We start from the raw sequence: 14,468 nt of genomic DNA on the forward strand, positions 1-14,468 counted from the left end.
GCCTACTCTCCGGTGAAGGACTTTCAGTACATGCTCGAAGGACATGATTTTCCTATTTATACCGACAACAAGCCACTCACATTCATGTTCAAGCAACGTTTAGACAAAACTTCTCCACGTCAGATCCGATACATTACTTTTACTGGTCCGTTCACCGCAGACATACGTTATACTGCTGGAAAGTAAAACATCGCAGCTGACGCTTGTTCACGAATTCCTTCGATCACTATACCTCCAGCCATCACAATGGAACAAATCGCAGAACATCAACAATGTGACTAAGAGCGTAGACACGTTAAAAATTCGACGTCACTTGTACTCCAAACAATAATGTTACCAAACTATAAAGAAATTGTTTGTGACATGTCGGAAGATGTAACTCAACAGCTCCGACAAGCAATATTCAACTCATTGCGCAATCTAGCACACCCTGGTGTTCAAGCTACCATCAATTTAGTCAGAAACACTTCATCTGGTCATAACTAAAGAAGGACTTGAAGACTTGAACATCAGCATGTATACCTTGCCAGCGAAGCAAAGTCTGGAGGCACACCAACAGTGCAATAGGACGGAATCCAAGGGCGTAACTAACGGGTGGGGGGCCCACAAATCCATTCTATAATACAGGATACCTGAATGTGTAATTTCGTCTATATTTGAAATGAAATCGGTGAGCCTGTTCTGTGCCAAAATAAATTATGTAATGGAATATATTATTCTGGTTTTCTGTGCTGATATGATATCTAAACATCACCTACTTACACATATGATTCACGTTGCACATAATATTGCAACTTTCTCTTAGAATGTTGCGTATACTGATGCGACACAGGGTTGATAAATTTTGTTGAACCCCAGAGCTGTGTATTAACTGGCAGCTGAGCTGGGCTGGAGTGGGACATGCACACACAAGCACAAAAATATCATCACAGTGAACCTGATTGTAAGTCAGAGGTACATTCCCGCAATCAGTGTAGGTTGTACGCTCGGATTAGGTCACCTCCCCCCCTTCCTGTAGAACTCGAAACTCACACTTGATCGCATTGCATCATTCAAAGGGAAATCTCTGACATGAAATTTATCAGATCAGGATGGTAATTCAGAGTCAGTTGTGGTCACTTCAGTTTGTGACTTCGTGACGAGCGCAGAAGTTTATGTTATAAGTTCAAGTAACGATACATCTAAGTATTTGAGTGATTTCCAAAACTGCAAGAGAGAACGTGAAAATGAAGAATCGTGTTAAAAAGTCGGAATAATTTATTGTTTCTTTAAACGTGTAGATGGAGATCCTATAACAGCTTCCAGTATCAAAAGTGTTACGTATTGTGATAAATTCGAATCCCGTGTTTCGATTGAAAATTTAAATGAGAATGCAGCACAGCAATAAGAGGAATGCAATGTTTAGCGACATTTCAGCACAGAATAATTTTGAAATTTATATTACTGGTCTTTCAACAAAACAGAGAGATTTTGAAACTGATAGTGCGGAAAATATAATTGAAACATCGTGGCCGGTACAGTGGTGAGTTAGATATTTGGAAATAAACGTTTGTGACCTGTGAACTGAAAATAACTGGCCCAATTTCTGATAATAGGAAACTCGGTCACTGCACTTTCTGGCACTATGTCAGAATAGTACTTTGTGGGGGAAAGTCCTTTCTTACAGTAGTTACGCCACTGATGGTATCCTTCAACTACAATAAGACACAGTCATATAAATGTTGACATCGTGGGACCCTTATCTCAATCGCAAGGATATCGCTACTTACTAAAAATTATTGATCGCTTCTCACTATGGCCGGAAGCAGTGCCACTAGCTCACATCACAGCTGAAACAGTTTCAATTGCCATATTGTCAACGTGGATATCGTGTTTTTTCTCTTCTTATTATTCTCCTTCGTTTTGCCTCATGACTGAGGCGTCGTGACTTTCATAATATTAAGCCATCTAGCCGATGAATCATACTCCGCCATTCTTCCCTATCTAAAGCTTTCAATGTGGTTGCTCTGAGAGAACTCTGTAGGGGGCCGTTCACCATGTCAATCCGTCGTGTTGATACTCGTCCTCATTGTCTGGTTCCCTGGACTTTGCCCCCAACAATCAGCTTTTGAAGACTACCATCTTGGCGCATTATATGCCCAAAGTAGCGTACGATCCGCTGGGAGACCTTAAAATATAACTACTGATCGTGGAAGGGAATTGGAATGTCAATTATTAAAATGTCCCACCAGCGTACTGGGCATCTCCCACATCAAAACTACGGCATATCATCCAACGGCAAATGGAAAAATTGAACGCTGGCACCGTTACTTAAAGTCTGCTTTAAAAGCACAAGTGTCTGACGACTGGTTGTTGAAGCTTTTCTAGTCTTCTTAGGTCCTCGCTCGTACGTCATTCCACAAGTTGACACTACACCAGCGGAAATGACCTACGGTTCAGCAATCATGTTACCAAGAGCATTCCTCAATGAACAAGAGTTAGTAACTGACACCCCAGCCTTCGTTTCCAAATTGAAAGAACAGATGAGCAGCCTAAAGCCAGTTACCACTGAATGTCATGACTAGAAGATCACTGTCAGATTTAAGAAGACAGCAGCTGGCAACAACCAAGTCTGTGCACCTTCCCTCGAAAAATTGGACGCTATCACTGAGGAGGGAGTATGTGGCGGACCGTAGTGTACGACCGGCTGCACATAAGCTCATATTCTTTGAACTTTCCTACTTGCTATCGTTCATGTTCTTTCTTTTATCTTTGTTTATTTGGTGCTTGCTTTTTGTAAAATAATATACTGTACATATTCTTAGCATTGATTAAAAGCTACCGATACTCACAAAAAAATAATATGTATTTATGGATTACAGCATTTAACATTGCCTAAACTAGGATACTTATCAAAACTAGGTTTGGGAAATACACCATTGATAACCTGGAGCTGAAATTAAAAATCAGGGAGGACATTTCAAAGATGACTGACCAACTGTCCTCACGAAATTGGGCTAACCTATTCCTGATCCTCGATTCACTTACAGTAACCACTGCTGTGAATTAGACAGCACTCTACATCGTCCGTCATACTTCCTCCTGAAGTAAAGCCTGGAAATAGAGTTAACACTGAGAAGTGCTAATAGACAGACAATGAATGCTCTTAGTGTGTACTTTAAAGTAAACTCCTAGTGACAAAGCTTGATCTCTTGGAACAGTACTGAAAAGCACAAATTGCCTGACTTGTACTTAAAAGTACTGATAAGCCTGGCGAGGAGAGTGACTCAGCGGGAATCACGTACGTCCTTACCAACTTCCTCCTCCCCTCTCATCTGACGCCGTTCATACCCCACCAGGCCTGGTAACAACACTAATGCACTCTGGTGACCGTTCTACTTGTCACAGAGAATTGCAGCTCTAATCATTTACATACCCGCCGATGGTGTGTTCGTGTATGAAGTTACATTTACATCCGACCGTTCCTTCTGGGTGCTTCATTTTTTTTTTTTTTTTTTTGCCAGGCAGTGTATTTTTCTTTTTTTTTTTTGCTAGTTGCTTTACGTCGCACCGACACAGATAGGCCTTATGGCGACGATGGGACAGGAAAGGCGTAGAAATGGGAAGGAAGCAGCCGTGGTGGCCTTAATTAAAGTACAGCCCCAGCATTTGCCTGGTGTGAAAATGGGAAACCACGGAAAACCATCTTCAGGGCTGTCGACAGTGGGGTTCGAATCCACTATCTCCCGGATGTACGCTCCTAACCGCACAGCCAACTCGCCGGTAGGCAGTGTATTATACCTCCAACTAGCTATTAAATTATGATACCTTACGTATGAAGTATATATTTCTTACTTCTAATATAACACGCTATGAATCATATCTTGTGTGAGTTTTTGTCAGTTTCATTTCTTACTGTTCGCGAGCTGTGAAAGAGTTCCTGATCATGTTCCAACTGGTATACTCCTTGTTTGCGAACATTCGCCACACACACTTCTAAGACTGGAGCCGAACGATATATCATCGACTCAGTTTATGACTAAAGGTGGTATCCACAGCCGTATTGCTTGGCCGTCTTGACTGTATCCGCTTTTTCGCATATCACACAGCTCCATAGTTCCATACCAAGATTAAAATCGCTGGACTGGCTTGGAATCGATTCGGTAGGAGGCAGACATGCTACCCCTCCACCACAAAGCTGGCACTACGTTAATGTAATAATTGTCTATCAAGTCTTCATTCTGAGGGCTGGTTGGCTCCTCAAATGGCACCACCAACTTTATATCGGTACCATAATGAGGCGTAATTTAGTTTATCGTTGCTTTTCTCACTGGGCTAGGAAGCACTATTTCAGCACGACCGGCCTGTATGTAGCACCTTTCATAACGTCAGACGCACCAGTCGTGTTTCAAATGTAATTATTCAACACCACCCACACCTCAGCTGCTTCCATACTGCCACAGCTATAAATAAGACTGAGACTTCGGTGGAAGCTACATTTCGCTCTGGCCTCTTCCAAGAGACAGGTGAAAAAATTATGCATCCACTAAGAAACAGCCCCAGGCAGAACTGATGTAATTACGGCTTAGTGATTTTAAATTTAAAATACAGCAACATTGCATATCCAATGACATAACTCAGACGATAGAACTTCGGATTCGTGAAGCTATAGTTCGAGTCACAAGACGAGCAGCAAAGTATATTGGAATGTTCTAGGATAGTTACATGTCGGATGACATGGGACTTCGTGTTCACATTCTGGTCTTCCTACGAAACGTTTCAGAACTTTCCCAATTGACATCCGCAGTAGACATTTTCATTCATGTCCGACTCGTTGGTTGAACGGTCAGCGTACTGGCCTTCAGTTCAGAGGGTCTCGGGTTCGATTCCTGGCCGGGTCGGGGATTTTAACCTTAATTCCAATGGCACGGGGGCTGGGTGTATGTGTTGTCTTCATCATCATTTCATCCTCATCACGACGCGCAGGTCGCCTACGGGAGTCAAATAGAAAAACCTGCATCTGGCGAGCCGAACCCGTCCTGGGATATCCCGGCACTAAAAGCCATACGACATTTCATTTCATTTCATTTCATTTAATTAAGCCATTTTTACCATCCGTGTTGCTGAATAGTGAAATAATCTGTATATTCTGTATATTTTATTAACACTTGTCAAATTCCGAGCCGGTTAAAAGACCATCTCTGCATATAAGATGATCATTAGACTGTGTTGTCCCAGCAAAGATCTGTGCTCTAACTTCATTTCCGCTCCCGATACTGCAGGACCGCACAAGACAGGCATCTGATTGCAATGAGAGTTCATTCACTTAAATTTGATTCCAAATGTCTTCCGCTTTTCTAGATCTTATGTTTGGTCGAACACATCTCTAGCTGCTCTTTATCCTTCAGTTCTCTCCCTTGTGTGCGTCTCCCGTCTGGTTACTCGTGTTCATTGGTGCGTGTATCCTCCTCGGTCCAGCGTCTCAATATCTCAGATTTATTACCGATTTTCTATGTGTTTATTTTACACCCTTTCTTCACTTGATTATCCACATTCGCACTCGTAGTTATCGTAATTCACGTCACTATGTATTATATCTCGTAAAGTGTTTCTGTGATAGTACATAGGTCTAAGCTTTCACCGTCGAAAGGTTTATTGGTTGTTGAAATACCCACTTTGGGACCGTTAAAGTTTCCCTTCGGAGAGAATTATGAGTTTCACAAGTTCATCTAACAGAAACTGGAGGAGTGGAGAAGGAAAGAGAAGACAAATAAGTTTTTAAGCATTTTAACGATTCTTCTTTCGTTATACGGCGCTTTAAAGTCTTCATAGATTTATGAACACCATTACTGTTTCCAGTCGTTCTGAATGTTTTAGAAATAAATGTAGAACACAACCCATATCGCCAGAAACATTTCTCCTCACGCATTCCTGAATCCATTGAAAGAACCCCTCGTAGGTTTTTGCGTTATTGACTAAATATGTTGGTACGCCCTGTTACAAGGCGTCCCTTCGACATTTTAGAAAAACGCGCTGAGTGGAGGATGAAACGATGAGGGGGAGAAAAAGAGAGATTTTTCTTTTTATGCCGTGCGCGTCCAAAATTCAAGTTTAACTCAAGTATCGCACGATTAGTAATGGCTCTATCAGCCACCCATTCCCCCTCCAACACCACATTCACTTTATGAGTGTGACACTCTGCAGTGATGCCAACTTTATTGCCTCTCCCTCTCGGTCTAAGTCGTTTCTCGGCAAAATGGAAGGGTTTCAGGAGCTTAGCTGTCACGGCAGGCTTAATCATTAGAACTCGCTAATGGCGGACATTTCCTTGCAGGAGCATCTCCTCTCATCTAATTACTGAATATCGTCCATTTGGAAAAAGTGTGATCTCTATGCGTATTGTGCAGCATGTCTGAGGCAATGACACGTAATGGAACTCACCCCCAGTGTTCGACAGCAGCGGGACATTATGGAGCACTTGTCCTCAGCACTCCTCCTAATTCAAGTACATTTTTCACTTGTAATGCATAGACCGCAAAATTACTAATGCCAGGATAGCACCTAACCGTGACAGCTTTATTCTCAAACCAAGCCCCAATTAATTGTAATAATACCTTATGATAAAACATCGTTACCAGCTATCAGTAGAGGGCAGAATATTGCATGGGCCTATTTCCGCATGTTGTTCCTTTAGAGAGAGAACGTTTGTCTTATTACATATAACATAACAAGAAAACAGAAACATTACATTTCTTTCCTTGAATGATACTAAATTTAATTTAATAACATCTACAAGTGAACTAAATCTTTCATTTCCAACATATCTACCGTATTTTTCAGCCAGAAATGAACATACCGGATAAACTAGATTGCACAAGAACACCTCTAGAAATCTGCAGGATTGCGTCTTTAACTATGACATGGTTACACTGAAGTTCTTCGGTTATGCATTTTCAAGGATAGGATATTTTTTAGAAATATGTATGTATATAAATACAGTGCCAAAAATTCATATATTTGCATACGGAATAAATATAAGTAGCACCTAGAGCAGGTAATATTTTGCATTTCTATTTGTATGGTAACTTTAAAATATTATTATTTCGTTAGATTATAAATTCAGAGTGTAATTTTAGGTATTTACATGTATTTGTGGCAGTTTCTTCTGGACCCTTGTGGTCATACGGAATGCCGAACACATTTTCTTCTTTTAGACATGTGTATTTAAACATATATACCAGGATGTCCTTGAAAATGAATTCTGTAGCTATATGATAAGACAGTTTCTAGTAAAACATTGTTTGTCTGAGTGGTGAAGTCTTATTGATGTGTTTGAAATATAGAATTTGAAATACAGACTTTTCATCCCAGCGTTTCTTTACAAACTCCAACACAGTGGAAAGCGGGTATTTTGCCAAGAAAACTGTATTTAGTTAAATTTAGTTATTTAATAATTATTTATGTAATTGTCTTTCTGTCTATACCTTTTGGATATTAACCTAATACTTGGTTTTTATGCCGGACAAGACAAATAATAGCCTATATCGGAGTCTGTCTGTCTGTCTGTCTGTCTGTCTGTCTGTCTGTCTGTCTGTCTGTCTGTCTGTCTGTCTGTCTGTCTGTCTGTCTGTCTGTCTGTCTGTCTGTCTGTCTGTCTGTCTGTCTGTCTGTCTGTCTGTCTGTCTGTCTGTCTGTCTGTCTGTCTGTCTGTCTGTCTGTCTGTCTGTCTGTTACTGCATCACGGAAAAATCGATTGTGGGATTTTCTTGAAACTTAGTATATATGTTTAGGATAAGGGCGAGTAGGATCTTAGCTATGGGTTGTTCAAACATTTAGCAGGAAAGGGGCTTCAGAGAGGGTCTTAGATATAAAACTCGATGTATCTCTACTACTGTTGGTTTACAGGAAAATTGCTCATGAGAAAATGTTAACAATTTTTTTGTTATATTCTCTTTACGGATAAAGTGAAAAATAATGTAAATATCAGTATCGGTAGTGTGAAAATTTCAGTCCGATAGCTGATAAATAACTATGGAGAGTTGATATGGAGATAACCGCGGCAACGCTTAAGGGTTTTATACATCTGTCTATAGTCTTCTTTTATAATATTAATCTGATACTTGGTTTTAATACTGGTAGGAAGATCAAATCAAGAGTAGAAATAATGTAAGGAAGATGATACTGCTAAGGGACACAAAGAGCCAGGAAGCCAAGAAATAATTTATAAAAAATGCTGGGATGAAAATTCTATATTTCAAACACATCAATAAGACTTCTTCATGTAGTTTCATAAGAAAATGTTTAAAATGCTTGGAGAGAACTTCGATTTAACTCCTCAAAATGAATAATGTTACTGAGCCAAGTTTAGAAAACATAGTGTTTACGAAATGTAGCTAGTTTTAGAAATTGTGAAGAAGAGGCAGGGATAACAGTCTTTTATAAATGTTGACGATGTAGCCCCTAAATTCTTCACAATGCCTCGTATTATCTGGCTTAGAATGATTTGTTACAATCACCATCCCTGTTACAACAGCATTACAAGTTCATACTAGAGGGAGGAATTTTTTATTTCCATGTTTTACTTCTTAAGTGTATGTACTGAATGAAAATCCACACCTTGTTTCCCGTCATTCGACCGGGTCAGGAATGGAATGAGGAGAGGAATTGTCCCGGCTGCCGAAACCTGTCGCACTCCTCTGGGGCAATGATTAATGAATGACAGATGAAATGAAATGATATTGGAGAGTGTTAGTGGAATGAAATATGACAGGGAAAACCGAAGTACCCGGAGAAAAACCTGTCCCGCCTCTGCTTTGTCCAGCACAAATCTCACATGGAGTGACCGGGATTTAAACCACGGTATCCAGCCGTGAGAGGCCGGCGAGCTGCCTTTGACCCGCGGAGGCTTGTAAGTGCATGTATTATAGGGTAAAATTTTCATGTATGGAAAACCGGTTGGGAAGTCTTATTTATATTGTCTAGGTTTGAAATTTTCACGACGTTGGACACTGTCGAAGCCTAGGTAACTGATAGCCTTGTAGAGAACTTGAACTCCTCTGAAGAAAAGACAATGTTGTATATTTTATTATTAACAAATATATCGCAACTGGTGGCAATGATTATTTATAGTAAGTAGTGTGATAATAAAGTAAAGTTAAAACATAATTACCCGACAACAACTACAACAAGAGTACAACAAGCTATTCCATGGAAAGATAATATTACAAGAAATATTATTAATTTAACATTCTAATCCAGCATCATCATATACAAATTCACACACAACTTAAGTATTTCCAGTGCTTAACACTATGGCTTACTATACTATAGGTTCAGCTTACTACTAGCTTAACATTACAACACCGTCATATTCAAATTCACACGTACCTTAAGTATTTCAAAATTTTACACTATGAGAGGTCCAATTATTATCCGCACACTTTATCTTGGTGCATTTACACCCTAGTGCTGAATCGATCGACCTCGGCGATCTTCGAGATTCGTACTGGCAACCTTTGAAACACAAACTATGAATCGCTTAAGCATCGTTGTGCGACATCTGGCGTACACTTTACGTACTAGTACTGCTGTTGTTTACACAACAAAGCCAAAGTATAGAATTCATGCTAGGAACAAGATTCGCATCGAGAAATGTTTTATAATGTTATATAATGTGTATGTGACATAGTTGTTGACTTAAGATGATAACGGTTTAGAAATTTCATATCGATCGATCATATTCTCGATTCAATTCAGATTTCATTTTCATTCAGTTGGCAGCACCAGGCAGCACTATCGATACCGTACAGCTCCCTCCTTACTCCTCACCCCCGTACACAAATGCACCAAGATAAAGTGTGCGGATAATACTATTTATTAACTTAGCATTGTAAATACAGCACATTCATAGACAAATTCACACGTACCTTAAATCTGAGTGTACTGAATTTGACCCAAGCTTTGAAAGTAAGGAGTAGAGGATATAAAAGGTAGAATTCTTCCAAAAGAAACATGGTACCGTAAATAAGATGAAAGTATACATATATTTAAGTAAAGAAATTTAAACAATTAGAATTATTTAGAATGTTTTTTTTTCCGGACACTTACGTTACATTTGCATAAACATGAGTGTATTGGTGATTGCAGGAAAACCAGATCCTTTACATAACTGCACGATCCTGAACCAGACTGCGGAGTCCCTACACGTGGAGTGTTCCGAAGGGTTCGACGGTGGCCTGCCTCAAGAATTCGTCATGGAGGTGTACGATGCTGTGTCGCAGAACCTTGTCACGAACGTGACGTCACGTATGCCTATGTTCACGGTCAACGGGTTAGAGTCGGGTCTCGGATTCGACATTTCTCTGTTTGCGTCCAATGCCAAAGGTCGGAGTGACCCCGTCCCACTCCACGCTTACACCTTGAAGGCGGCCGAGAAGAGAACAGGTACGTGAGTGTTACTTAAAATGTGACCAGAATATAACTCTCTGCCCGCTTGACACCGTGTAGTGGTTAAAAGCCAGAGAAGAAGTAGATCGTCATGAAGTTTAAATACAAGACAGAGATACTCCTTTCTATTCTACTGTAAATGGAGCAACTCCAAAATTTATAATGATCTCCTGTAGGTGGTACTTTCTGTACGTATACTTGTACATTTTAGCCGAACACTTTACAGTTTCAAAACATGTAAAGGTGAATAACTGGGGATGTATCCTCCGCGGTTTCTAGATAGGTTCGACCTAGTAGCTCAAGAGAAAGTCGTACTCGTCTAGAAATCCGAAAATATCCGGGTTAAAAATCCACTGGCGTCCATTTTTCAGCTTACTTGTTTACAAAACTACCTCCATAAGAGAGTTTATTCTCCAACATTGTTAAACAATATATGGTTTTTACGAAGAGGAACAAGGTCTAATATTTTGAGATAGCTTTGTCTAGACTGAAGTAGTCCAAGCTTCCGACATTAATGTTCTTTTCAAATGACGAATAAATAATCGTACAATCATACTTCCAAGTTTAGGCAATAATAGTGATATTCCTTTACTTTGGAGTACTCATAATCTTGTGATCCTCCGAAAACCGTAAAAGTACTTAGTGGGACGTAAAGCAAAGAACATTATTAATCTTGTGGTTGTCATCTCTGAGGAAGATTTAGAAACGTATTCAATCCTGAAGACCACATATGCCATTTATTCTCTCTCTTTCAAAATATACTGCTGAATTTTGGCGTATTGGTTATTTATAGGCCTACTTGTAATTGATGAAACCATGAATCCACTGCAAGCAAATACAGGTTTCTGGTGAAGAAGAATAGACTAATGAAATTGATTTAACCTATCTCAACTGCTGATGGTCTTATACCTGTTGTACACCATCAAATTATCCTTTTACTTCAATACTTCACGAGAAAAATATTGTCAAATCTTTTCAAAGATTGTTGAACATTGCTGAATGTTTGAAAATATTTGAAAAGATTTGGCAAGGTTTGATAACATTTTGCTTTAAAATGGAGGAAAGGCAAGCAGCAGTTGTAGTTCCTGGACTAGCAATGGGATATATTCTTAAGAAGAAGAGAATAGCGCAATAAAGCATAACTTACATGGGGGAAAAATTGATGTTTTCAATGCATTTACTACCATAACACCATTTACTTACATGGATTGAATAAAAATGATAGAATTGCAACGGAAATTCGTATCTTTATTACAGGGAAACATATTAGGAATTCTATAAGAAGAAGAATATGTGAAGATCGTCATAAATCAAACTTTGTTGATAGGGTTTACTGTTATGTTACCGTACGGTAATAAACATAAACGCTGTCCGATTCCTTGAGATATTTGTCTTGCAATCTCCTCGTACGCTGCTGTTTTCTTATTTTTCTTGTGGGACTCCTTTCTTACTCTATGAAGCCATTTCACCCCTGCCTTCCCACTATTTTTCACCATTTCAGATCTAATTTCATCTATTCCTGCTGTTTTTTTTACAACGGAATTTATTTGCTATCCTTCCCACTTCCTCAAGTGTAATTTCACCAACAGCATTGTCCTTCCCATTAGCTCGGTTGTTAGTGACGTCACCTCGAAGATTTCGTTTTAAGTTGAGAAGATTTTTCAAAATATTCCTTCTACCTATCGAGTGATTCCCTGGGATATATTATGAGTTCGCCTGATTAACCCAAAATACCATTAATTTCCTTTTTCTCTCACTTTGTAAGATTCTCGTCCAGAAAGGTTTCTGTGCTGCTTCCCAGGTTATTACCAAAATCTTCCCACGACTACTTCTTGGATTCACCAACTATTTGTTTCGCTTTGCTTCCATCCACGTACAGTTCCCTGTCTGCATCAGACCTTGGTTGGAGCCATTTCTGACACACCTTCTTTTTAAGTTTACAAGCTGCTGTCACTTCATCATTCCACCAAGATGTTCGATTTTTCCATCTTCACACAGAATTGTTCCTAGGCATTCCCTTGCTGTTTCTAATACAGCATCCCTGTATGCCAGTCATTCTCTTTCTATATCCTTAACCTGCTTACTGTCCATTGTTTGGAACTTTTCGCTAACCATATCCATGTACTTCTGTCTAATTTCCTCGTCCTGGGGATTTTCTACCGTTATTCGTCTACAGATAGATTCCTCTTTCTATACCCTAGGTCTAGAGATACTTAGTTCACTACAGATCACATAGGGGTCAGAATTATCGAAAAATCAACGGAAAAATCGCACATTCCTAACAGATTTCTTGAATTCAAAGTCGGTTAAGATATTACCAATCACTCATCAGTTCTATTTGGAACTTTCGCATTGAAATCACTCTTTAGCACTAACCCATCCTTTCTGTTGACCCTGACTACGATGCCATTCAATGCTTCATAAAACTTGTCAACTTCATCCTCATCTGTACCCTTACATTGTGAATACACTGAAACAATTCTCTTAACAATTCCTCCAGCTGCCAAATCTACCCACATAATACGATCATTTAGTTGCCTAACAGAAACTATGGTGCGTGCAATAATATTCCTGATTAACCGTCCTAAGCCACATACTGCCCTTCCCCTTTTAACAACCGTCAAGTACACTTTGTAATCTCCTTTCTCTTCCTCGTTATTTTCCTTTACCCGATTATCATTATCTCCTAACACATCCAGACTTTGCTGACTCAGCCAGACCTGCTTTCTTTCTTCCATAAGACCCATTAATATTGATAGCCCTCCATCGAATTCCACTTCGTTCGCCAAGTTGTTTCCTAGGAGTCCCTAGCATGTCAAGTGGGAGTTGACTCCGTTACTCCCATGGATCCGAGGCTTGCTTAAAACGTTCGGACCGAGCTCGGTGAAAAATCTGTGAAGCAGCATACTACCCTTACTTACACATTGTCCCAGTGAGGATCTCTCCTCTAACGGGTTAAAGACCATAGGTGGATTACCTGAGCACAAGGAGGGCCATGACTCAGAATATATCCGAGATGCCAACTCCCATGACATAGTAACTGGTATTCCGACTACTCAGCTGTTGCCCAATGTTCACGAACTAGGACGTGACTACAGTAACTCACACCACGAACCACTAATAATAATAATAATAATAATAATAATAATAATAATAATAATAATAATAATAATAATAATAATAATTGCCGGGCTGAGTGGCTCAGACGATTGAGGCGCTGGTCTTCCGACCCCAACCTGGCAGGTTCTATCCTGGCTCAGTCCGGTGGTATTTGAAGGTGCTCAAATACGTCAGCCTCGTGTCGGTAGATTTACTGGCACGTAAAAGAACTTCTACGGGACTAAATTCTGGTACCTCGGCGTCTCCGAAAATGAATCGTAAATCAAATAATAATAATAATAATAATAATAATAATAATAATAATAATAATAATAATAATAATAATGTCCGCCTCTGTGGTATAGTGGTTAGCGTGATTAGTTGCCACCCCCCCGGAGGCCCGGGTTCGATTCCCGGCTCTGCCACGAAATTTGAAAAGTGGTTCGAGGCTGGAACGGGCTGGAACGTGGTCCACTCAGCCTCGGGAGGTCAACTGAGTAGAGGTGAGTTCGATTCTCACCTCAGCCATCCTCGAAGTGGTTTTTCCGTGGTTTCCCACTTCTCTTCCAGACAAATGCCGTGATGGTACCTAACTTAAGGCCACGGTCGCTTCCTTCCTACTTCCTTGTCTATCCCCTCCGATCTTCCTTCCCATCCCCCGGGAGGCCCCTGTTCAGCATAGCAGGTGAGGCCGCCTGGGCGAGGTACTGGCACTTCTCCCCAGTTGTATCACCAACCCAAAAGTCTCACGCTCCAGGACACTGCCCTTGAGGCGGTAGAGGTGGGATCCCTCGCTGAGTCCGAGGGAAAAACCAATCCTGGAGGTTAAACAGATTAAGAAGTAAAAGAAAAAGAAATCACTACTCTCCATATATTTCCTTTATTGCATGTATCTTCAGAACTAATTTTAATACCGCCTAACAGAGTACTGAACTGCGAACACA

The 14,468-nt window shown here is 40.1% G+C and overlaps 1 protein-coding gene across 1 annotated transcript in view; it reads left to right on the top strand.

Moving 5' to 3' along the window:
- Window positions 1-14,468, top strand: part of LOC136863575 (uncharacterized) — a 633,079-nt gene that overhangs the window by 491,383 nt on the left and 127,228 nt on the right. The window contains exon 6 of the mRNA XM_067139956.2: window positions 10,126-10,422. Within this exon, the coding sequence (XP_066996057.2) occupies window positions 10,126-10,422 (297 nt within the window). The remainder of the gene's footprint in view (window positions 1-10,125; window positions 10,423-14,468) is intronic.

This window comes from Anabrus simplex, chromosome 2 (assembly GCF_040414725.1).
Source record: "Anabrus simplex isolate iqAnaSimp1 chromosome 2, ASM4041472v1, whole genome shotgun sequence".
Lineage (NCBI taxonomy): Eukaryota > Metazoa > Arthropoda > Insecta > Orthoptera > Tettigoniidae > Anabrus > Anabrus simplex.